Raw genomic sequence first — 27,082 nt, 5'->3', positions numbered from 1 at the left:
GAGTATAAAGATTTGGGAGCCATCAGCATGTGGAGTATTATCTAGCAATCAAATTAGTGAGCTCAAGAAAATATATATACCAAGAAAATTAAAAATATGGAGGACAGAACTTGGAGAGGACAATATTTTTAAAAGGTGGGGTGTGGGCATCTAGAGAGAGATTGCAGGTAAATTAGGGACTGAGAAAAGGCCACTAGGTCTCATTATTAAGAAGTTTATAGGGCTTCCCTGGTGACGCAGTGGTTGAGAGTCCGCCTGCCGATGCAGGGGACACAGGTTCGTGCCCTGGTCCGGGAAGATCCCACATGCCGCGGAGCGGCTGGGCCCGTGAGCCATGGCCGCTAGGCCTGCGCGTCCAGAGCCTGTGCTCCGCAACGGGAGAGGCCACAACAGCGAGAGGCCCGCGTACCGCAAAAAAAAAAGAAGTTTATAGAGAAAGGATAAGATAGAAATTAAGAAAAAATAATTCAGTTTTGGTTCAATAGGATATTGACAGGGATAAAGAGCTGAGGAGGACTTCTCATACTGTAACTGATTAATGGAAAGACACTTGTGCTAGACCATTCTGGTCAGAGAGAGAGGCCCCAGAGAATAAAAGGAATATACTGGATAAGGGAGAATTGTCTGGAGTCAGCATCTTCTATCGCCAGGCACTATTTACTGGCAATAAAGCAGTAAATAAAATAAAGCTCTTGCTGTTGTGGCGCTTTCGTCTAATGGATGGGGCAGGGAGGGTGGGGAGGATATACAATAAACAGGAAACCACGAAATGTCCAGAATAGTTGCTCTGTAGGAAAGCAAATCAGGGAAGAGTTTTTAAATAAGGTGATCTGGGGAGGCTTTACTGATAAGGTGTCACTGAGCACAGACCTGAATGACACGAGGAGTGATCCCTTACAGAAATAAAACTTTGAAGGGTTTGATTTTTCTTCACAATTAATTTCTTATTTATTGAATTAATCTTTCTATTCTTTTCCTTAGGCACGGTAAGGAGATTCCTCGAAATTCACGGAGAGACTATTGAAAAAGTAGTATTTGCTGTCTCTGAACTTGAAGAGGTATTTTGCTAATTATCTTGCATTGTTTAAATCTTATTTTCACTTGTAAGTGTTTGCCGCTGTCTCTTCATTATCTGTTAACTGAATTGCCAGCAGGGAAATCCTAATTATCTGTGCACATGTTCGGTAGCGGGGCTTACCATCATTTGTTGAAAAAGACTATACTGGAGACTAAAAGCAAGTCAAGAGGAGCATCTTATCCATGTTTTTCACTGGTAAACTGTTATCACGCAGTAAAATCTTATAAGGTGGAGTTGTTCTGATTTACTCACTATATTAGCTCTCAAGACAGCTCAAGGCATCGCCTTATGACCTAAGCACTGGGTGCCTGGGCAGCATAACTGGAAAACCACCACTGCTGGAAAAGCCGTGTTATCTCTGTGACCTGGAAACAGGTGACAGCCTAGCCTAGTGGCTAGTATTGAGTAAGTTGTGAGGTTTATGGTTTGTTATGTGTGGTTAGGTTTAGTATGTTTCAATTTAATTTAGAGCCATTTTAGGAAATGAGTTCTTTTTTAAATCTTATTAAGCTTTATTTAGCTTTAGTGTGCTCTGTCCCATTCAGCTTGTATTACTTCTGAGTTTTGTGTCTTTGGGCAAGTTTTGTGTCCTCTCTGTTCTTTGATAAAAAATGAATACTAACAGTACTTATATCAGGAGTTTTGTGATAAATGAACTAATACATGTGAAATAGCCATTCAAAGTATATGTAGGTACATATATGAGATATAAACCATTTTGAATTTGCTGAAGTAAGACACATTTACCATGTTTGCTATCTCTTCTTGTTTCACCTGGTTTACCTATTCATTCATTCTCTCAGTGACCTATTATTGAATTCTAGGATATATCAGGTTTACTCCACTGGGTTTTGGGAATACACCAGTGGATGAGTCATGGTCGTTGTCCTCAAGGAACCCGCTGTCTGTTGGTGGGGACAGACAAGTCAGATAAGTTATGGTCATTGTGGTAAGGGCATTAATGGAGGTATGGGAAGGACAGGAGCACACAGCTCCAGCCTGGCATGGGGTTAGGAAATGCTTTCCATAGATGGTGATATGTAAGTTGAAATCATTGTAAAAGGTAACTAAAATTTTCCAAAGGAAGGGCAAATAACAGTAGTCATACAAGCATAAGCACAGGCATATAAGTAAGAAATAGCAGAAAGGGTGTAGTGTATTGCGTAAAATGTGAGGCTAGGAGTGGCAAAAATGAAAGTTAGGCAGGTGCAAGATCACTCAAGGCCTGGTATCTCATACTCTATCAGTCATACAATGGGAGAACATAGAAGAGCTCCAAGCAGACAAATGATGTGGTCTAACTTCTATATTAGCTATATGGAGGATGATTTTGAAGGAGAAAGACAAGTGACAAGAAGAGATAATAAGCAGTTGTAATATTCCAAGTGAGAAATGGTCAGGCCTGAACAAGGGCACTGGAAGTGTTGAAATTTAAAAAAATATTAAACAAATTCAACTGGAGTTGGAGGTCACAAGTATGTAGGGGAAAAGAGAGAGGGAAGTTAAGGATGACTCCTAGGTTTCTGGCTTGGATGACTGGATAATGATGCCACCAGTGAGATAGCAGGTAGAAAGGGGGGAAAGTTTCAGAGAGGAGAAGGGATTGAAGACACGTTCTATTTTGAACATGTTGAATCCTAGGGGGTCAGTGTATTCAACTGATGATCAGCAGGCCATTGTGCTTGTCAGTCTGAAGCTGAGGAGTGAAGTCTGGGCTAGAGATTTGACCATGTCATAGAATAGGTTACCAAGTAAGGGACCAAGATAAGATACCCTGTTCTCAGGGAGTTTGTAGACTAATAGTTAGATAGCCAGATAAACAAAGACCACCCTGAAGTGTGGCAAGTGCTGTGCTGGGAGTGTACATCACAGTGCTGTGGCAGTCTATCAGAGCACCTAAGCCAGACCCAGGGGAACAGAGAAAAATTCTTCACCTGCAGTATACCTGAAAAAAATAGTCAGTAATGTTTATCATCTAGGTCCAATGGACTTTTTTTTAAAAAGTCGTTTTAAGAATAATTTATTGAATAATAAAGGGATAATAAAAAACAATTTAATAAGGTATTTCAGTAAGAATTGAAATGTAACCAACCTTTTTATATCAAGTAAATTTTGTTGCACAAACATCGTAAAAGATGAAAGAATACTGTCACATCTTTCTAGTAAAATGTTCTTATCACAAAATCCTGTATGGTCAAGTTCTTCCTATAGTGACTCACTGAATGAGAATGCCATATTTCTACTTTGCCCATGGAAATATGTTGTTGACTCATAGGTTCTTGAATTTGAGAAGATTAATCTAGGATATTGTCATCGGAAGACTCAGTGTCTGAGATTCACTTCATATGATCAATCTTAACCTCATCTTTAAATGAAATGCTGCTGTCTGTGTCTTTACATTCACCTTTGATTCCTTTAATAATTCTGAAACGTCATCTTTGTTCAGTTGTCTTCTCTTTGCTATTTTGGGCTGAAAATGAAAAAGTCTGAATTCTCAAATCTTTCCAATGAAAGTTAAAAACAGATTACAGACTACACATAAGAATAGAGGTGAAAAAATTCTTAACAAAATATTAGCCAACTGAATCCAGCAACATATAAAAGGATTATGTAATATAACATCACCAAGTGGAATTTATCCCAGGAATGTTAGCTATGTTTTTGTATATAAAAAAATCCTAAGATGTCCACAAAAAAGCTATTAGAAGTAATGGAGCTCAGCAGGGTTACAGGACATAAGATCAATATAAAAAATAGTGTTTCTACACACTAGCAAAGAATAATCCAAAAATGAAATTAAGAAAACAGTTGCATTTACAGTAGCATTAAGAAGAATCAAATATTTAAGACTAAACTTAACAAAAGAAGTGTAAGGCTTGTACATTGAAAACTGCAAAATACATTTGAAGAAAAATTTAAAAGACCTTAATAAATAGAAAGATATCCTGTTTATGGATTGGAAGACAATATTGTTAAGATGGCAGTATTCCCCAAATTGTTCTACAGATTCAGCAAAATCCCTATCAAAATCTCAACTGAGTTTTTTGTAGAAATTGACAGGTTGATTCTGAATTTCACATGGATATGCAAGGGACCCAGGATAGTCAAAACAACCTTGGAAAAAAAGAACAAAGTTGAAGGATTCACACTTAACTTATTTTGAAACTTACTCCAAGCACAGTAAGTAAGACTATGTTGTACTGACATAAGAATAAACATATAGATCAGTGTAATAGAATTTTGACATGGCTGCCAAGACAATTCAATGAAGAAAGAATAAATAGTCTTATAAACAAATGGTATTGGAGCAACTGGTTATCCACATGCAAAAGAATGAAGTTGAACCCCTACTTCACCCATATAAAGGAAATTAGCTCTAAATGTATCTAGGGACCAAGTATGAGACCTAAGACTATAAAACTGTTAGAAGAAAACAGGTATAAATCTTCATGACCTTGGCTTAGGCTGTGGTTTCCTAGATATGATGTGATGTCAAAGACACAAGCATCCAAAATAAAAATAGGTAAATTGGTCACTCTTATAATTCAACAGTAAAAAGACAAATCACCGAATTTTAAAATGGACAAAAGTTGGTATTTACCCAAAGGAGTTGAAAATTTATGTCCCCACAAAAAACTACAAAGGATGTTTATAGCAACTTTAATAATATTTGCCAAAACTTGTAAGCACCAATATGTTGGTAGGTGAATGGGTAAATAAACTGTAATACATCCAGACAATGGAATATTATTCAACACTAAGAAGAAATGAACTATCAAGCTATAAAAAGATATGGAGAGACCTTAAGTGCATATTACTAAGTGAAAGAAGCCTATCTGGGACTTCCCTGGTGGTGCAGTGGTTAAGAATCCACCTGCCAATGCAGGGGACACGGGTTCGAGCCCTGGTCTGGGAAGATCCCACATGCCGCGGAGCAACTAAGCCCGTGTGCCACAACTACTGAAGCCCGCGCACCTAGAGCCCACATGCCACAATTACTGAAGCCCGCGTGCCAAGAAGCCCGTGCTCCACAACAAGAGAAACCACTGCAATGAGAAGCCCACACACTGCAACAAAGAGTAGTCCCCGCTCGCCACAACTAGAGGAAGCCCGCGTGTAGCAACAAAGACCCAATGCAGCCAAATATAAATAAATAAATAAATTTATTTAAAAAAAAAAAAAGATGCCTATCTGAAAAGGCTGCATACTGTATGATTCCAACCATCTGATGTTCCAGAAAAGGCAATACTACCAAGACAGTAAAAAGGTCAGTGGTTGCCGGAGGATGGGGGAGGGATGAATAGAGCACAGAGGATTTTTAGGGCAGTGAAAATACTCTTTATGGTACTATAATGATGGATACAAGTCATTATACATTTGTGCAAACCTGTAGAATGTACAGCATCAAGAGTGAACCCTAATATAAACTATGGGTGATTAGACGTGTCAGTGTAGGTTCATCAGTTATAACAAATGTACCACTCTGGTGGGGGTTGGTGATAATGAGGGAGACTGTATGTGTGAGGGCTGAAGGGATATGGGAAATCTCTCTACCTTCTTCCCAATTTTGTTGTGAGCCTTAAACTGCTATGAAAAAAATAAAATCTTAAAAAATGGGCAAAAGTTTTGAATAGACAAGCACATGGGAAGATGTTCTATAACATTAACCAATAAGGGAATATAAATCAAAATCACAGTGAGGTACCACTTCACACTCACTAGTGTGACTTTAATTACAAAGGCAGACAATAACAAGAGTTAGGATGTGGAGAAATTGGAGCCCTCATACATAGCTAGTGAGAACGTAAAATTGTGCAGCTGCTTTGGAAAACAGCCTGGCAGTTCCTAAAAAAGTTAAAAAGAAATTCCAGTCTTAGGTATATGCAGAATAGAATTGAAAACATACGTCCACACAAAAACTTGTACACAAATATTCATATCAGCATTATTCATAGCAGCCAAAATGTGGAAACAACCTAAATGTCTGACTTACTGATAGATGGACAAACAAAATATGGTATATACATACAATGGAATATTAACCTGTAAAAAGAATGAAGTACTGATATATCCTGTAGCATGGGTGAACCTTAGAAACATTATGCTAGGTGAAGAAAGCCAGACACAAGAACCATATACTGTATTCCATTTTAATGAAATGTCTGGAATAGGTAAATCTATACAGACAGAAATGTTAGTGGTTGTCAGGGGCTTGGGGAGGGAGGGATGGAGAATGACCCAGCTAATGAGCTTAGATTTTCTATTTGAGATGATGAAATGTTCTGGAATTAGATAGTGGTGATGATTACACAACTTCGTGAATATACTAAAAACCAGTGAATCGTATACTTTAAAACGTGAATTTTATGGTACGTGAATTATATCTGTTTTTTAAAAAGGCTGCAAAGATGTTGTGTCTAGTCTTTTTTTTTAATTGAGTACAGTTGACTTACAATCCAGTCTTCTTATGTACCTCATTAATATACTTATTTACATGAAAGATGATGAAGTATTGCAGGTGACATAATGGGAAAACTGACAGATAATGATTTCTCTGCCCTTCTAGGCAATTCCATCGTTCTTTTGGTTTCTTATTATTCTATTGTAGTCTTTTCTGGTATAGTTGGGGATAATTGATGAATAATGATAAAATAATTCTAGGATGATGAAAAAGCAAAATGCTTCAAGATATAGGAAAAATAAGAGCACTAAGTATCTATAATGTATCATGGATTTAGGAATGAGTCCAATGGACCAACCCATATGGAAATTATAAGATAGAATGAGTTTTATTCTCTTTTTTTAAGTGAGATATATCTTTATTCTTTGAGAAATCTCTAAGAAAGAATGGAAGTCATGAAATAGCAATCCTTCACAAAGAGTTAGAACTGTTAAAAAAAAAAATCTCAAAAACTAAACGTGGGTCCAGTGGACCCTGATGGCACACTGAGGATTAGGGAAGTGGTGTCTGAGCTGAATCTTGAAAGACAAATATCACTAGTGAGGTGAAGGAGGGGCTGGGGACAGGGGTCACAGAACTTTTCATTCCGGGTTCAGTGACCTGGAACTGCCAGGATGGGAATCATGCTCAACTTGAGTGACTAACAAACCCTGATCCTTAACACAAGAACTGATTGAGGGTCCCAGGCAGCGTACAGTCTGAGCTTAGAAGTGGTGTGGCCTTTCTCCGTGATGAAGGCTGTCTTCACGGTGTAAGGAACAACACTAAGCACTGCTGGTGCCTGCTTCGTTACTTCGTTAGTTTTCACACAATGTTTGGCTTTTCTCACACAGGCTACTTACCGAAAGCTGCTACCTCTGTACTTCCCAAGGTCATTAAAGGAGGAGAGTTGCTCATTGCCATACCTACCTGCAGATATTGGAAACGCAGAAGGGGAGCCTGTGGTACCCGAACGGCAGATAAGAATAAGTGAAAAACCTGGTGCCCCGGAGGGTGAGTTCTCCTTTTCTTACTTTCCCTCTTAAGGAAGCAAAGGCTCTGGTAAACATCAGCCACCGAAGAAGTAGGAAGTTCAGCCTGACCCTTGGGAGGCTATTAGTGGGACACTAAGATCAAGACCAACTTAGGCGTTTTTAGAGTCTTATTCTTGTTGAGGTTTACTCTTTAAATGTAAAAAATATATATATGTATTATATTTTTATATATATATATATATATATATATATATATATATATATAAAAAATGTCAAGTCTGTGTTAGGCAATAGAGATTCAGAGGTGGATATGACAACATTTTTACCCTCACGAAGTTTATAGTTTCATGCAGGACACTGTTGAGGAAGCAGTAAGTATATTATCATCTAAAATTTTCAACTGTGTCCTCTGAAAGCCATACCTAACATTAAATACTGAAACAAGAATGCTGTTTTGTTTTGTTTCTTTAGGTTACATACCCCTGTAGATTGAAGTGATAGTAGAGCAGGGTAGGATGGGAGCTCCTCTGAAGCTGTTCTGTATGGCAGCTTGTACTGATCTTCTTGGATACGTGTTATTGGAGACATGCCTCACAAGCTTCATGGCTGGAACTTGATCTCAAAATTCAGCAGTTTAAGAATTACTGTGAGATTCCTGCTGTGAACACTTTTAAATGAGCATCAAGTTAAAATCTATAGAAGGCTACTCATCTCTTTTTTATCACCAGTATTTTTATCAGAAAATGTCTGTGAACCAAGCTTTCCTGGAGGGGTACTCATGTACTTTTAGGGAGCCACCAATAGAGTACAGCCTTGAAATGTGCCCAGCATCATTTGGAAATCCTCATAATTGTGACTACCACAATAGAATATAATTTTTCTTAAATGCGTAAAATGTGTTTTATATGACAAGGGGTAATAAAAAGCAAAATCGGGCAGTCATTAGCCAAAAGGTTCCCTTCTGTCCCCCATCCTCAAAGACTGCTTGATTTGCATCCATATCTCAGAAAATATTGTTACCTCATAGGCTCTAGTGTTCATAACTATTTTCAGTTAGAATATAGAATCTGTTAAAATAGATGTAAAATCAGCCTTACCTGAGGGATTGAGAGAAGATTCATTTATGGGTATTTTTTTTAATAAAGGCACACTCAGCCCTTGCCTGTCACAGTTTGAGGAGCAGTGGTGTAGATGTGAGGAGGTCCCAGGTGAACGGCCTCAGGTGGTGGCATTGCCTTGGGAAGCTCCCCTGCCATGGTCCAAGGATTTTGTTTGTTTGCTTTTCTTTCTTTAAAAAAGAATTTTTTTAAAACAGATCTAGTGAGGCAGTGGGGAACACATTAAGAGATGATCCATTCCCAAGGGACTGGCTGCTAGCCAAACGTAAAATGATCATATGGATAAATCAGAAAGGTAACATTAATTTGTAGTGAGAATTGTAACTCGTATGTACCAGAATGATTATGTAGGCATGACCAGTGTAGAAAATCAGACCGCTAGTCAAAACATATCTTAGTGAATACGGATCACACCCTGAAATCCTGGTCCATCCATCTTCCTTCAGGGGTTCCCTGACAAAAGGACTGAAGATTATGTACCAGCCAGTCAAGTGCTCCCTTCTTAAACAATTCTGGATAAATGACCCCAAACACTTTTTCTTTCTATTTCTCTTTGGTTAGGTGTTGTGCTACAGTTCATCTTTAAACCCACATACAGTATAATTGCTTCTATCTTTTTGTTTATTATTACGTTCTACTCTTCTCTTCCTAAGGTTACACCTAGGTCCCCTTGATTTGATTTCATGTGTTCCTAAAACTTCCATCCCACATGGACAGGTGGTTTCTTTCATTATTTCAGTTCTTCAAACGCCTGAATCTGATTTCAGTTTCATTCTAAAAAAATAACCTTAACCCTGTTTTTTTGAGTTTCTGTGCACTCATCCCTATAGCAGCATTCACAGTCTGTTTGTAGCATTTACTGTCAAGTTTTGCCATCTCTATTGATAGTATTTTTGTTGCAGACAACCAAGAAGAGGAGGATGAAGGCTTGGGAGTTGATCTCTCTTTCATTGGCTCTCATGCTTTTGCTCGAATGGAAGGAGATATTGATAAGCAAAGAAGACTGATCCTTCAAGGACAGTTATCAGAGGCAGCCCTGCAGAAGCAGCATCAAAGAAAGTAAGGCAAACCCCTTTGGACTGACAGACACATAAGGACATGAGAAACAAGAAAGGGCCTACGTCTGCTAAATGATCTACACGTAACATGGTCTCATCATTTATTCTTCATGACAATCCACTAAGAAAGATATGTCCCCACTTTGTAGATGCAGAAATTCAAAGTTAATATCAGTGGACACTGTTAGTATGTGATGAAGTCAGTGTTCAGATGCATCTCTGATTTCAGAGCTCCTACTCTTTCTACTGCGATTGTAGTGTCTTTGGGTGAGATTATATTCTAAAAGCAGAAAATAGGGGAAGGGAAAAATCAAGTCACAAAGTTTTTACTTAACATTACTATATTTATAATTAAAGCATAATCTATGGTTGTATTAACGTTAAAAGAGCTTTATTTCCCCCTGATTTATCCCAGGGACCTTATAAAGCCATTCCATTTCTTTCAGGTGTTTTCTAAAGCAATTCTGAATAACTCCTTTTTGAAACATAAAGAAAAGCAGCTTTTGTACTTCTGGGTAAGCTTGTCCAAGGATTAACAAACAGTCCTTGGAAAGCTAGCTGCTTTTCAAAAAATGTTAAAGGAAAGGAAAAATCGTACACCATAATTGATTAATATTCATTATCTTATAGGGTTAGTTGAGGGGATAACATCTCATAGGGTTGTTGTGAGTGTTAAATAAGATAATGTAATGAGCTTAGCACAGTACCTGGTACTTAGCAAGCTCTTAAAATTGGTCACTGCTGTTCTCTTCAATACTGAGCAAATTATGGTCTATTTTACCTTTGAGCTTTGGTACTTGCCATCCCTTTTGACTGGAATACTCTCATTCTTCAATTCCTGCTCATTCTCCAGGTTTCAGCTCAGAAGTGATTGCCTCTAGAAACTTATCTCCCTGGAGATAAGTTGGAATAGACAGAATAGAAGTCTGGAATCAATGCCTCCTCTGTATGCTTTTTTTTTTCCTTTTTTTTTACATCCTATACTTAACCAAAGGATAGCCTAGCACTTATCACACAATACTGTAATGACGTGTGGTTGTTGTTAGTCTCCATGTATAAAGTGGGAGTCAGACTAGACGATCTCCGGAGTCCCTTATAGAATTAGAATTTTGTTTTTCCTGAGTTCCTGGTCTTCATTTTATTCTCCCTTTTTTTAAAAAAAATTATTTATTTATTAATTTTTGGCTGCATTGGGTCTTTGTTGCTGCACACGGGCGTTTCTCTAGTTGCAGCAAGCGGGGGCTACTCTTCGTTGCAATGCACAGGCTTCTCATTGCAGTGGTTTCTCTTGCTGCAGAGCACAGGCTCTAGGCATGTAGGCTTCAGTAGTTGTGTCACACGGGCTCAGTAGTTGTGGCTCACGGGCTCTAGAACGCAGGCTCAGTAGTTGTGGTGTACGGGCTTAATTGCTCTGTGGCACGTGGGAATCTTCCCAGACCAGGGCTCGAACCCATGTCCCCTGCATTGGCAGGTGGGTTTTTAACCACTGCACCACCAGGGAAGTCCAGATCTCCTTTTATTTTCATGAACAAAAGCTAATTAGTCACTAGGGGGCACCAACGAACAGCTTTTCTAAAGGCAAGCACAATCGAACGACAGTTTCAGTGGTTTCTAAACTTGGCCATGTGTACGAATCATCTGGCAAACATTTTTCTTTAAATACAGTGACTGGGCTTTCCCTCACATGACTGGGATTTGGCCTCTATGTATATTTTAAAACTTTTTCACATCATGATTCATGTACAACTAGATTTGGGTACCTGTTTTTTGGACTAGGGCAGTGGTTCTCAAACTGTTTGGTCTCAGGTCCCCTTTGCATGCTTAAAAATTATTGAGGACCCCAAAGAGCTTTTGTTTTTACCTGGCTTATACCCACTAATATTTATCATATGATAAATTATTTGTTAATTCATTTAAAAATAACCCATTATGTTTTTATGAAAAATAACTATTTTTTAAGTTAGTGAGAAATGCAGTGTTTTACGTTTTTGCAGATATTTTAATGTTTGACTTAATAGAAGACAGCTGGATTCTCATACCAGCATTCAAACTGTTGCAATACTTTGTTTTGGGTGAAGTATATGAAGAAAATTTGACCTCATTAAAATACGTAGTTGGAAAAAGGTGTATTTTAATAGCCTTTTCAAATAGTTGGGGATATTCTTTGATAGTACACCATAACTCAATAAATGGTAGTTTCATAATGTTGTAATATGGAATCTCAAACCATATTTATGAATTTTTGTATTGTTATATTAAAATGTGTTGTTTTATCCTGCACTTTGAGTAGATTTTATAATAGGAATTTAGAGCATGAATTTACAACATGATGTGTTGGTCTTTTGGAAAATACTGACTCACGTAATTATTCAGTTGTTCCAAATATTGACACATTACATTACACAATATCAAAAACTTATATTTGATAATATCACCACTGATCTCATCAGAAAAGTCCTTAAGTATTAGAAACTGTTAGCTTCTGGTGGTGGATACAAATTTCCTAACATTATATCTGTATTTTAAAGCTTGAATTTTATCAGTGGTAACAAATACTGTTGGTTTTTTTTCTTGAAATGGCAGGGTCACTTTATTCATTTTTGACAAAACGTCTGCCAAATACTCATGTTAAATAACCACAGTTTGTCTGCCAGTCATTAGTTGAAGACAAATGGTGTTCCATGAAATAAAGCAACTGGTTCAGCTTGCAAGTCAAACAACTAGATCTTTTCTTCAGGACAGCCTCATGCTTTGGTCTGCAGAAATGCTTTGTGTGTTCTTCCCATTTTGTGACACATTAATATTAAAAAGATGTATTTCCAAGGGTTAATGAATAAAATTAATAATTTTTTCTTCCTCATCAAAGACATTCTTAAATGAAACTGACTTTTTTTTTCCTGTGAGTATTTTGGCAATTAAGAACACAACGACTACTAGTACAATCTGGTGCTTCCACCTGAATTCATGCTAAAGCAGCAGTAGTTTTATCCAACAGTTGCTTTTGCACCATCAGTGCAGATGTCAACACAGTGAAAAAACAAATGTTTTGGTGTTATTATGAAAATAGTTTTGACCTTGTAAAACCCCTTGAAAAAGTATTGGGACTATGCACCACACTTGGAGAACCACTGGTCTGTGGTCTCTCAGCAGTACATTATAGTTGAAAGGAGTTTTGGTAATTATCTGATACAGTTTTCTGAAATGTAGTGTAAAGTGTATAAGCATTAGAATTACCAGGGGTGCTTGCTAAAAATTCATAGGCCCCACACCAAACTTCCTGAATCAGAACCTCTGTGGGAAGGCCTCAGGAATCATCCTTCTAAGGTTTCTTAGATGATTTCTTAGATGATTTTGTACCTGATCTGGTCTGATCCCTCTAATTTACAGAAGGGTGAATTGATCACCAAGAGTGATTTGACCAGAGTTACAGCTAATTGAAGATGAGCCTTCAAGATGGCTACTGCAGCTCATCTCCCTTCTCTACCACCATCTCCAGGCACCTACACAGACCAGCTTCAGAGAAGCTGGGAAAGGACCAGACACATTTTGTTTTCATATACAGAGAACTGCTTTGTTACCACCTTTCTCAAATCAGTTACCCTATTCTCTTCTCTCTCTTTTCCCTCTCTCTGTCTCTCTCTGTCTCTCTCACACACACACACACACACACCTTTTTAATTTTTGCATGAGTGATACAGATAAAGTGGCATTTGTTTTTGTCTGGACTGGATATTTGCCTGTCTGTATTGCTCTCTTTAATGAGATTTGTTTCACTTAATAATGACTAGTTCAAACCAGTTTAAAATGAATCTGTATTTACTGAGTCCATGCTTTCTGGAAAGGGGTCATCAGCAAAGGGGTAGGTTCTAGGAAGGAATATGAATACAGCATGTAAAGCATTGTCCTTCTTTTTGGTAGAAGGCCATGATCTTGAGATTCAAGTTAGTCACATAGTTCACAGTTTCCAGTCAGTTCAGGAAACATTGGATATTTACTCTGTACAAGATAATATTCTAGAACTGAAATATACAGATAAAGTGGTCTCTCTAGTCTAGAAATTCATGAGTGAGCCACACTACCCTCACATGTCATGGTGTGTTCTGTGTGGTGCTGAGGTTGTTGTGCACATCCAATTAACACATAGCTACAGGCTTGGGGAAGAGCACAGCCTATGGTTCCCAGAGCTTGAACCAAGAAACAAAGGCGTGGTACCCCTGCCACTCACTTCCCTTGAGTGATAAGTTACATCTGAATCAAAAGATTTTCAGATTTCCTATTCATGTGCCCCATGTCTGTGATAATTAAAGATGAGGTCTTGTCAGCAGCTCAGAAGTGTAACCCAGGAAACCTAGACCCTTTCAGGGAGCCCATGAGGGCAAAACTCTTCTTATAATCTTACTAAGACTTATTTGCTCTTTTCATTCTCATTCTTGTAGTGTTCAATAGAGTTTTCCAGAGAGTGCTTAATGTGTGATATTGCAGTAGGTTAAATACAGAAGCAGATGTAAGAATCTAGCATAAATTAAAGAGATTTGCAAAAATGTAAGAGTGTAACTCTTCTCCCTAGATATAGCTTATTTAAAAATAAAAAGTTATTTGTGTTCACGTAATAGGTTTTTATTATTTTTGAATTAATAAATATTTTTTATAAATCTCTCTTTTTATTTCTAAAATGGTAAATATTGGTAGGTGTAACTGACATAAATATGAAAGGGTCCTGAGACTCAAAAGTTTGAGAATTGATGACTAATCGTTTAGGAATTTACTATATAACTGAGCTGTAGGTCATCTGTTTACATACTCTGCCATGGCTACATGTTTAAGACTGTAGTTTAAAATTTTTATTTCTCTTACTCTTTCTAAATCAGGATTTTATTTACACAGGTTGAGTTTGGTTTCTGTTATGTTTGTTGATCAAGTTGAACAAATGATAAATTTTTTAAAATCTCTTAGGAAGTAAGTAGATCTTTAGTTAGAATTATCTTTTTGAAAGCCTTCAATTCTTCCTTCAGTAACAAAACCAACGGTCACATGGATCGGCTGTAGGGTTAGATCATTCCTTTCATAACATTGCCTTGTCTCTGTGTAATAATTCGCTTGAACATCTAAAATAATTAGACATGTTGTCTAGGTCTTGATTAATATTTCCAGGTCTTCCATCCAGTTGTGACACAGTTTGGGCATATCACTCTTGAAATTATTTCGCAAGAACTTTCTTCTTTTTCATTAGTGTTCCTTGGTTGGCTTAAGATCCAGTTGCCTATAACTCTTATGTCATTTCTCACAGTAAAAACTTTATCTCATTCATTATTAAATATTTATTGAGCGCTTACTAACGTGCCAAGCTAGAAACATAATAAAGTGTCACGCAAGGCACATACAGCCCCAGGCCTCATTGAGCCTAGGGTCTTGCAAAGGAGAGAAACGTTAAACTAATTATTGTATGAAAAATGTATTTAAATTACAGGGTGCAATAAGAGTGTATAACAAGGATTTTAACTAAGTCCAGTGTGGGATAGTTGCATCAAGTCAGGAAAAGCTTCTGTTAATTAATTCTATTTTGGACATCTGAGTTCCAGTTTAAAATTTTTTTTTCTTCACAGTTCATTGAATACATAGTTACTGAGTGTCAGGAACTACCCTAGAAATTTGCTAGAAATATTGAGACAACTAAGACATAGTCCCTATCTTGAGGTCCAACAGAGTAGAAGCAAATATTGCAGTGAGTGGGTAAAGCCTTGTGCTGATCTTTGTGATATAAAGAAGGGAGAAGTTAGTTCTATAACAGGCCTGGACCTTGCCTCCACTTCTGCTCACTCCACCCCCAGCCCCCACTCCTACCCATGCCAGTCCCCACCTTAGCATACATACTTGATTGATACAGTATTCAGATGTCTGCTGTATTGCTTATCTCACTGGGTCTTATTACAATGTTAGTTGTCTTTGTAATATGTCTGTCTCATATATTCAACCTCAAACTCTGAAGCCAAGGGCCTTTTATTATTCTTCTCAGGCCTCCAAAATACCTTGAATAATACTCATGTTTATTATTTTATTCAACAAAGATTTGAGTCCTTGCTATGATGCAGGCATTGCATTTATGCAATAAATCTTTGAAAATGAGCTAATGAATACACAGAGAGTATAGAAAATAACAGGTATTTACTGAATTCCTGTTACATGTTCTGTGCCATGACCTGTGGTGCTCATAAGACTTTTAAGACATATTTTTCTGTTTAGTCTTGATGTGTGGAGATGGCTTAATCATAAAACAATTAGAAAGCAGGACAATAGGGGAGTTAGTGTAAATAACCTCGGAAATAGCTCTGTATGAAAATATGGAATAGTACATATGAATAGGGAGAACTACAATAAACACAGATCCTTTCTTGACTTGCAAATTATATCTTAAACTAAAATTAAAAGTTATTGTCTTTGAATTCAATTTGCACAGGTGGGCACGTTTCTAAATTTAAAAACCTAGACTATAGAACTATGCAATACTAAGTATTGTTTTCACAAACAATAACAATTTCTGTGAAACTAGCAGGCATATCACTTGTTGATTACAATCCGTATGTAATAGACTTCCTATTAAATATCCTTAGTTGTGTGATTGTACTTCATAGCTGAAAGGTATCCTACATAAACACCGTTTTGCAAATGAGGAAACTGAGGTCCGTAGGGGTGGAACTACTTTACTGAGATTGCATAGAAAGTGACAGCGTGAGGACCCAAGTATCCTCTCTTCTGGTTTAGTTTAGTTTGTTTGTTTGTTTGTTTTCATGTTGTGGGATGTTGCCATGTGTGACCTAGATGCTTCAAAGTTGCTTTTCATGCATTTAGGTACCTTGAAAGCTTTTTTCACAATTAAGTAAGTGGCACTTTGAATTTTAAGAAAGTAAGTATGAAATAGTAGAAAAAGTACTGACCTTTCCAGCAAACTGGAGACTTGAGTGAACTTCAAATTCAACTCTACCATTAACTGGTAACTCTAAGATTAATTTGACCTTTTTCAGATCGCTTCCACTCTTTGAGATCTTTACGTTTCTTCCAGTTTCAGTATCCTCTTAGCCAAAGCCAAACTGCCATCTTTATGATCTGGTATATAGAGTATCAGCACAGCTACTTTGATTAGCCAGTCATTAAATAAGCCTGGACTTCCCAGAAAAAATTACCTACTTTCTTTGTGGTCCAACATAACATGTACAACACTTACCTGGTTTTCTTCTGAAAAGTAAACTTCTTGAGGGTCTGACCACGTCTGTTCACTAGAGTATTCTCAATACCTCTTGTGTAGTAAGCACTCAATAAGTCTTTGTTGGATTAGTGAACATCTGTTGTGGAGAACTGCTATTGCTTTAGGCCTTCTTTGCTTTTTTTTTTTTTTTAGTAGGGGAAGATAATAGTATTTAAAAACAATGTTAGAATACTTGGTATCTTAGCCAATTATATGAGTAGTCTTCATTTGCTCGTAAAGGATTTTTAAAAATCATCTAGTGTGAATACCTTCCTTTCTCAGTAACTCATTTTTTTTTTTTTTAATCAATAACAGAGTAGAGATTCTGCATGGTGTAACAGCCTCTTTAACTCCTTTCTCAATATAATAAAACATTATTCTTTAAGAACACAGACAGATAAAAACAGGTCTCATTTATAAATTTACAACTGTTTATTACAATAATTATATCCTTTATTTCTCTAGTTATAATCGCTGGTTGTGTCAAGCAAGATCTGAGGATCTATCTGATATTGCTTCTCTAAAAGCCTTATACCAAACAGGTGAGCTTAAGGATATGGTAACTTATTCTTTTACTGATTAAGAACCTTACTTAGCATGTTATTAGAGACTTCACTTTTCTCTGATTTTGTCCATTTTATCTCTGAATAGATTTTTTTTGTACAGTGGAAGATAGTTTTTGCTCATCATCAAGATCTTCAAAATAGCATCTCAACCTATAAGATTTTCAGCTAGTAATTCTACATTGGCCAACTTCATTTCTTCTCAGTGTCCTTTTTCCTATCTTTTAATTTTTTTTCTACTTTTAAAAGTACCATAATCCTGCTGTACAAAATTCAAACCTTACGTAAATAAATAACGGAGACAGTAAAAGTTATCAGATTCCCCCTTTATATTTCTTTTCCAGGCAGTACTCGTTAATTTTCAGATTTGAGTTCCATTTAGTTTTTCCTGGATCACTGATGTTATTAAAAGTTGTAGTATGCTTAAACAAAAAGCTATTTATAAAAAAATCTTTACCCTCAACCTTACCTTTGGCTGTCCCTGATTTAAAACCTGTAAGAGGGCTTATCTTAAAAGTAAGGGCAGTCATCACAACTTCATGAAGCTGGGAAAAAAAAGAAAAGAAAGGTGATGTTTTCCACATACTAAAAGAAATCTGAAGATGAAATCTGAAAAACTTATGTTCCTGGTTTTCAGTCTTTCATATTTGTGTAGAATATTTTTATAAGGTCAGAGCCCAGGACAGATAATATTCTTGGAATAAAGTTTCTGGGTGCTGATTACATTTCCTGTTTGTAGGTGTTGATAACTGTGGTCGCACAGTAATGGTGGTAGTTGGAAGAAACATTCCTGTAACGTTAATAGATATGGACAAGGTAAGCCATTAAAAAGCTTTGTTTTATAAATATGTTGATTTAAAAAATAAGTAGGACATGAATTTGGAATCAAGGCTTAGAATGTGAGACAGAATTGTGTATCTGTGATAGAGTAGCAGCCCTGATTCTGCAAGTTGGCACATAGCATTTCAGTAAGGGGTTTGGTTTTGCGCTCTGGGAGAAACGGAAATACTGAATTGCCATACTGTGATCTCCAAAAATGCAGCTGCTTTGTTTTGGATATGATGTAACTGGCAAGTTTTTGGTTGGACTCATTCTGTATTATAACTGTACTAATAATCAAATTCTGCTTTTCTTGAAACAAGAAACATTAACTCTTTTATCTCTCTGAAGAGAAGAAGTAGTTAACCCAAGATGTCATAATTTCGTAATCCCGTCTTTTGGAGGTAAAGGACAGAAATAGATGATTCATAGCAGAAGAAATGGTATTACTGGTAAACAAAGTGTTCAACCTGATTAGTAGTAAAAAAAAAAAAAAAAAAAGTGAATTAAAATGAGATCTCTTTTTTCACCTTCAAAACTAGCCATTACTTTTACTTTTTTTGTTTTTTTTTTTGATAGATAAGAAGTGATTTATTAGAATAGGACACTTGTGAGGCTTACAGGCGGGTGGGCGAGAAGGTGCTGCACCCCGAGACCTTAGTGGGCTACAGTTTTATAATCAAAGGAAAAGTGGTGAGGGGGAGAAGACCACCTTCTTCCTCATTCTGAGTAGACATCACGCTTCTGTTGTCATTTCCTCCTCCATGTCAGGCGGGGGAGTTTTCTTGTCCCTTCATGGTCCAGCTGGGACTGTCATCAAAATTAGCCATTACTTTTAAATAATAATCATTGTTACCAAAGATGAATTGAAACTGTCAAAGTGGTCACGCCCACTGACCCGTTAATTCCATTTCTGAGAATTTGTACTAAGGGAATAATCCTAGGTTTGAAAGTAGCTATAGGCCCAGAAATTGCCCAAATTGGAATACTTGGGCAAGGGACAACTGAATCCATGGGATAAATATGTAGATCTTCCTAGAACAATTGTAATAGACACAGACTGCAAAGGAGGAGAATCGCTTTAATAAATAATTCTTAACCACAGTAAAAAAAAAAAAGTGTACTCAACAGTGTAAAAATTAAATACAATTTTAAGATAAAACACAGTTGTGCAAAAGGGGATAATTTTATCTGGCTAAGCCCTTAAACTCCTGGTCGCTGGTGTTTGGGTAAAAAAACACTGTGGAAGCCCTGGATTGGGCATGTTATTCACAGGCTCATTTGTGGCCCAAAATTATAACTTAAATTCCTAACAGGTAATTATTATGCATCCACAAATGGAATGTTTTGTGACCCTGAAAAATTATGGTTATAGAGGCAAGTACTATAGAGAAATGTTTATGGTATAATATCAGTAGGAGAAGAAACAACAGCTTGTATGTACATTGACCTTTTTGTGGGGGAGGGGGGCATGGTGCGAGTTTATGCATATCAGTATCTCAAAATGGATTTCATAGTTTTAGGGAGAATTTGTTTTCTACATTTTTCTGTCATATGGCTGTACTTTATAATGAAAAAGATTCAAGCTAAAGATGGGGAATTTGAAGCTGAAAATGGATATCTTGATTGCCTTGCCTTGAGGTGGTGAGTGGATAGAAAGAGGACCAGAAGCAGTCAGGCAAGAGCAGAAATAATAATAAAAATACACACATACACACAGGGGAAAAAACAACTGATAATCAGTATGACATTCATTCTCAGCATTAATAATGTGATTGATACCAATAAAAGCATAAACCCCTGCCTTTGATTCTGGTGTGTACTTACATGGTGTTCTGGATGTTCGTGGTGTATCATTTCGTATATATTGTGAAGTCCAAACCAGGTAGCAACTGGAAAGGTACTGTGTTTCCTTAGTGCCCTCCTCTGTCTGCTCTGGTAGCAGTTGGACCCATCCTAACTAATCCATGTTAGTCCATTCAAGTTAATGCCAAGGACTCCCCTGAGGAGGAATGGAGAAATAACCTGTTTGATAATAATCTTCAGTTGTTACCTCTTAGCTTCCTCTTTGTCATGGTTTATAGCTACACCACTGGGTCATGCTGGCCCTGCCCATATCGTGTCTCTGCTTTGTGTTTAATGTTTCTCTTAAATTTCATCCTTCTTGTAATGGCATATTCCTCTAACTGATCCAGGTCACATTAAGTTTGAGGCAGAGCAGGGAAGTGCTGCCCAGCCCACTGCCGTCTGCTCACTAAACCTGTTCTCATTTTCCTCATTCAGTTCAACGTCAAAGATGCTAACAAAATTAGCCCTCAAAGTGAGCCATGTGCGGCATCACTTCTAATGTCCTTTTATAGTAATTCTTGGTTACGTGAGAGCCATTAGTCCGTTTCTCAGTGGAGACTGCAAATACTTTCACTGAATGCAGGTGGAACCTTCAAGAATGATTAAAAGTCTAGAAATTCTCCCTCTAATGGTTTTGACACCGTTATTCCAGAGAGAGAAAACCTGGTAGTTGACTGAAGAGCTCTTTTGAGTATGTGAAGAGTTGTTTGAAAGGACGGAGACTGGTGATTCTCCTCCACCACTTAGAACAAGACAGAAAGGGACCATACTGTAGCATTATGTGCACTACTAAACACTGGCATGAGACACTTCCCCTGAAGATCTTTTTAAAGAGGTACTCGTTAGTCTGAGGTGTCTCTCTGCAGTGCCTGGGGTGCAGATTAATCTTCTAGGTTTTTTCTCTCTTGGCATCTGTGAAATAGACTACTGTACAAAATGTTTGTTATCTTTATTTTTCTTCTAGGCTCTCTTATATTTTATCCATGTAATGGATCACATTGCTGTGAAGGAATACGTATTAGTATATTTTCACACACTGACCAGCGAATACAATCACCTGGACTCTGACTTCCTGAAGAAACTCTACGATGTTGTTGATGTCAAGTTAGTTATCTTCTCAAATTATGAAGGGGGAAAGCAGCCTTTTTCTTTCCGAGTATTAAGCAATAGCAAACATCGTTGTGTATTTTGTGAAAGGATAGTTCATGTAACTAAGATTTTTTTTTTACTTAGATTGGATATTTTAATAATAGGCCCTCCTTAACTCCAGTTTATTTTGTATCAAAGTAAATTCATATGTAAACTTTTTCCTGCTTTTAAACACCTGGAAAAAGAGTTAATTGTTCATAATGGTGACTGGTTTTAGACATGGCTTATACTGACTCTCTTTTTGATTTTGAATCAGGTACAAGAGGAATTTGAAGGCTGTTTATTTTGTTCATCCAACATTTCGTTCAAAGGTACGGTATTTTTCTTTTTAGCTAAATCTTGAATTTAAGTGTACTACATGCATATTAAGATATATTTCATCATCTTCTTGCTATCCCCGTTATGACTGCTAATTTCTTTGTTTACCCTTCCTTTTTAAGTGATCTTGAGTTGTGGTCCTATTTTGATCCCATGTAACTCCAGTATCTTTGTAGGCGACCTTTACAGGCCTTTAGTCCCTCAGTCCTTGCCTCTTCATGCTCTTCGTTAATCTGGGCTTTTTTCTGCCCTTGCTCCTGGCTAACTCCTATTTATCCTTCAGAGCTCAGGTCAACAATTACTTTCTGTAAAAAAACCTCTCTGATCAATCCTGCCACTAGTAGGTACTCCTGCATTGTACTTCCTTAAGATTTTCTAGTCTTCCTTCATTGTTGTTTTTAATTCTAAGTACTAGTTTAATTTTCTACCTTATGTGTTAGCCTGCCAGATCTCTGAGAGTTATTATATAGCTATCTTGCTCATAATTACATCCCTAATATCTAATCCTGCATCTTGATTTCATCAAGATATCTAGTCCTTTGGTCCTTTTACTTTTTCTGAAAATATCTTCTTTTTTTTTTTTAATCTTTATTTTTCTTCCCTATCCAGCCTAAAACTCATGTTCCATCACTTCAGCCACTCTTGTCAATAAATAACCTATGTCTAAAATAACCTATGACCTCTTAGCCTTCCATCACACTTGCCCATCCAAACCTGATCTTGAGCTATTCCATCATTCTGCTTTCTTCACTCCTGTATCTGGGTTGCTGAGCAGTGGTGGAGAAATCATAGAGCCATGTGAATTTGGGCTTCTCAGCAGACTCGTGGGGCATTCACTGCTAGTGGTCCTTTGATGCTTCACTGAACAGTGTCCCAGCATGGCTGTGTGCTCCCCTCAAGCTCTGTCCTACCAGCAGCTCCTCACTGCAACAGATGGCCCTGCCTCATTCTTAACTGAGAACATAGAAAACATCACTGAGGAGCTCCCTGTCTTCTCCCTCCCACCCCAAACTTATGTGCCATCTCTTCCTATCATTGCCACTGTTTATTCTGTCACAGAAGTGTGTTCCTTCTTAATGAAGGGCAGTCCCTCTACCTGTGCTCTGGATCCCATAGTGATAATAGCTAACGTTTACTAAGCACTTACTGTGTGCCAGTTCTTCCCATGAGTTATCTTGTTTAAGCCTTATATCTATGAAGTAGATAGTAGTATTATTCCCATTGGATAGGAAAATGATGGATGCTTAGAGAGATTAAGTAACTTTTGCAAACTAAGCAACTGTAAAGTAGCAAAGGCTGGATTTGAATCTAGGCATTTGAATTCCAGAGCCTACACTCTTCTCTACACATATATTGAATATTTTCCCTGTCCTCAGGAACCTCCCTTCAGCAATTATCCTCTTTCTTATCTCCCATTTTTATGGATCTAACTCATCAATTTTTAAACATTCTAAAGCCTCCACTTATCTCTCTTCCCCTTTACAACCAAAATTTTTTAGTGTAATCTGTGCCCTCTGCTCACCATCTCCATTTGTCATACACCTGAAATTACTCCAGTCTGGTTCAGATCCCACTATGGCAACTAAAGCTGCTCACGCTAAAAACACCAGTAATTTCTCTTTTCCCTATACCCTTAAGCACAGTTGTCACTTCTCCCTTGAAACACTTTGTCTTGGCTTCTTTGAAACTTATCCTGCCTAGTTTTTCTTCTACTTCTAGCCACTCCTTCTCAGTCTCCTTTGCAGTTCCCTCTTTCTCTGCTCATCGTTTGAGTGTTAGTGTCCCCAAATCCTCTGACTTCTTTCATTCTGTACTTCTTTTTTTTCATTCTTGTGTTTTCAACAACCCTCCAAAATATATGCAATTCCCAAGTATATGTCTGGAGAGGCAGTAAAGTCTAATGTTTGTGAAAGCATGGATTTGAGATTCAGGTAATGTAGGTTCTAATCCCAGCTCTACCAGTTACCAACTTGTTTTCTCAGGCAAGTTATGTAACCTCTATGTGCTTTAATTTCATCTTCTGTAAAGTGGGGATAATAGTAGTACCTACCTTGTGTAGTTGTCAGAAGGATGAAATTAGTTAATACATGTAAAACGCTTAAAACATTATCTGGCATACAATAAACACTCAGTAAATGTTAGCCATCATCATCATTCCTGTGCTTAGACCTGCTTGTTGAACTTCTGATCAAATATCTTCACTTAGGTGTTTTACAGGCCCCTGAAGTTCAACATTTTGAAAACAGAACTACTCATGTCGTCATCTCCCACTCCCTCCCAAACTGCTTTTTGTATTCCCTATCTTTGTAAATGAGACCACTGTCTACCCAGATGCCTAAGTCAGAAACAAGGGAGGCATCCTTGGGTACTTGCCTTACCTCATTCTCATCATATTGCATCACTTCTGTGTGCTTACTATTGTCCAATTCTATGCCTGTGTCTTTAGTCCCACTGCCTCTGCTTTAGTTCATCCCACCATCATCTCTTACCTCAAAGGATGCAGCAACAACCTAATCAGTATTCACGTTGTCCTGCCTCCAGTATAGCACTGTTCCAGGTGCCTTCAGGCCTGCCTAGTGAAATTTTCTTATAATATTAATATAAGAAGCCAAAAATATTTCCTGTTTACTATAGGGGCTTTTGCAAAAGTTTGCCAACCCCTGGTCTAGGCAAAGAAAAAAATAAGAATCTGAATATATCAGTGTGGTTTGGAGAAAAGATGACTTATTATTTGGGTGTAAAATCCCAGGATTTAGTGATTTATTAAATGAGTACGGGTGAGAGAAAGGACCGTGTCATCCATGACTCCCAGGGGTCATCAGATGTAGGGACCATGGATTGGGATGTAAATTTGAGAACATCATCAAGTAAATAGAGCTTTAACTCTTTAAAAGTGTTAATGAATAAAATCATAGACTTAGACAGCTAAAGAAAGAGCCCTGGGATCAGGGAAGGAGATCAAGAAGAAATAATCAAAAAGCAGCAGGAGAACTGAGATTGACTAATGCTGTGGAAGCCAGTGGATGGGAAAAGCATCAGAGATGGTAGAAATAGTTATTTTAAAGCACTGTGGAGAAATTAAGTAAGATAAGTAGTGAAAAGTCCTTATTAAATTTCATAACTAAGATGAGTGAAGGCTTCAGTGAGAATGTTTTCCACTTTGGGATTTGTCACTGTTTACAAAATTGTTGTCTGTCATTGAAATACCATCTTTAAGTTTTGCATGAAGTATTTTAATAATTCTTTTAAAAATTGCAAATTTCTTTTTGGTCCCTCAGTGTTAGAACAGCACCGTAGAATAGAAAGTGCTATGCTTATGGGAACACTGCTTGGCAAGGCTTAAAAAAAAAAAGTAAAATGTGTGAACAGTCAATTAAATCACTTTGTCTTTCCTACTCTTCTTTCAGTTGAGTTCTGATTACATGGTCTTATCAGATAATATATTATTAACCTTCCTAACCTTTCTCCTTATTGGAAAAGTTAACTTTGTTATGCTCAGCAGGTGGCTAATTTTTTCTTTCTATAGCACATAAGAAGTGCTTGACTATTTCCCAAAATCTCATCATCCATTTATTTTTGTATTCATCCAGTAGCTACCGAAATTTTTTCTTTAATGGAGACAAACAGAAGAGTATGTCGGTTTTTAGTATGTCTTTGCAAGAATGTCTGCTATCCCCACTTGTATTCAGTATTGTACTGGACGTTTTAGCTAGTGCAATATGGCAAGAAAAAGCAACAAAATGCATATAGATTTAGAAAGGAGTAAATAATGCTGTCTTGATTGTCATTAATAGATGACATGATTATCTATATAGAAAACCCTATGGTATCCTCAGAAATGCTACTAGAACTGATGAGTAACTTTTAGCATGGTTTCAGGGTTTAAGATCAATATTCAAAAATCTATTATATCTATTAGCAAGAAACAAATTGAGATTTAAAAAGCAATATAATTTAAACTAGCATCAAAAATACCAAGTACTTAGGGATAAATATGACAAAAGATATGAAAGACTTGTATAATACACTGCACAAGTTATGTATACTGCAAAACATTAATGAGAGAAATTAAAGGAGACCTAAATAAATGAAGACATATACTGTATTTATGGATTAGAAAACTGAATACTGTTAAATTGTCGATTCTTTCTAAAGCTATAGATTCAATTCAGTCCCAGTCAAAATTTCAACAAGGTTTTTTCTGTAGAAATTCAATTAAAATGCACAGAATCTAAAATAGCCAAAACAACTTTGGAAAAGAAGAACAAAGTTAGAGGACCAACACTGCCTGCTTTCAATGCTTATTCTAAAGCTACAGTACTCAAGACAGTGAGGTATTGGCATGAAGATAGACAAAGACATCAATGGAGCACAATTAAGAATCCAGAAATAGATTTACGTATTTATGGATAACTGATTTTTTTACAAAAGTGCAAAGTCAGATCAGTGGAAAAAGGTTAGTCTGTTCAACAAACAATATTGGACCAATTAGATATCCATATGCCAAAAAAAAATGAACTTTGATCTATATCTTGTATCACACAAATGTAAAACAAAACTTTTTAAACTTCTAGAAGGAAGTATAGGTGAAAAAGCTTTGTGTGACCTTGAGTGTAAAGCAAATATTTCTTAGATACAACACCAAAAGCACAATCCATAAAAGAAATTGAACTTTATTAGAATTTAAAACTTCTGCTCTTTTAAAGATAGCTAAGAGAATGAAAAGATCAACCACACAACCACAGCCTGAGAGAAAATCTTTGTAAATAAAACATTTATCTGATAAAGGACTTATCTTTAGAATATATAAAGAAATCTCAAAACTTAATAATAAGGAAACAATTTAGAAATGGAAAAAATGATTTGTGCAAAATACTTCACCAAAGAAAATATACGATGATAAATAAGCAAATGAAAAGATGTTCAGCACAATTACTTATTAGGAAAGTACAAATGAAACCAAAACGAGATATTACGTTCCTATTAGAATGGCTAAAATTTAAAAGACTGTGTATCAAATGTTGGTGAGAATGTGGAAGAACTGGAACTCCCAAATAGTGCTGATCAGAACGTTAAATGGTATAGAAAGTTTGGAACACAATTTAGCAGCTTATTTAAAGAGTTAAACATGCACCTACTGTGTGATCCAGCCATTCCACTCATAGATACTTACCCAAAACAAATGAAAGCATATCTATTGCCTGTATACAAATGCTCACAGCACTTTTGTTATAGCCCCAAATTAGAAACAACCCATATGCTCATCACTGAGAGGACTGATAACCAAACTATGGTATATCCATACAATAGAATACTACTCAGCAATAAAAAAAAGAATGAACTGTTGATATATGCAACAACACAAATGAATCTCAACATATTTACGCTGAATAAAAGAAGCATGTACATACCAGACGAGTGTCCATACTATGTAATTCCCTTCATATAAAATTCTA

The 27,082-nt window shown here is 36.9% G+C and overlaps 1 protein-coding gene across 2 annotated transcripts in view; it reads left to right on the top strand.

The window, feature by feature from the left end:
- Positions 1-27,082, top strand: part of GDAP2 (ganglioside induced differentiation associated protein 2) — a 77,825-nt gene that overhangs the window by 33,520 nt on the left and 17,223 nt on the right. For both annotated transcript variants that reach the window (XM_079931938.1, XM_079931939.1), the window contains exons 6-12: positions 982-1,058; positions 7,373-7,532; positions 9,534-9,690; positions 17,395-17,471; positions 18,232-18,308; positions 21,124-21,263; positions 21,565-21,619. In XM_079931938.1, the coding sequence (XP_079788064.1) occupies positions 982-1,058; positions 7,373-7,532; positions 9,534-9,690; positions 17,395-17,471; positions 18,232-18,308; positions 21,124-21,263; positions 21,565-21,619 (743 nt within the window). The remainder of the gene's footprint in view (positions 1-981; positions 1,059-7,372; positions 7,533-9,533; positions 9,691-17,394; positions 17,472-18,231; positions 18,309-21,123; positions 21,264-21,564; positions 21,620-27,082) is intronic.

Source organism: Stenella coeruleoalba, assembly GCF_951394435.1.
Source record: "Stenella coeruleoalba genome assembly, chromosome: 1".
NCBI lineage: Eukaryota > Metazoa > Chordata > Mammalia > Artiodactyla > Delphinidae > Stenella > Stenella coeruleoalba.
Note: the sequence above shows the minus strand (reverse complement) of the source record. Positions and strands in the feature narration are given on the sequence as shown.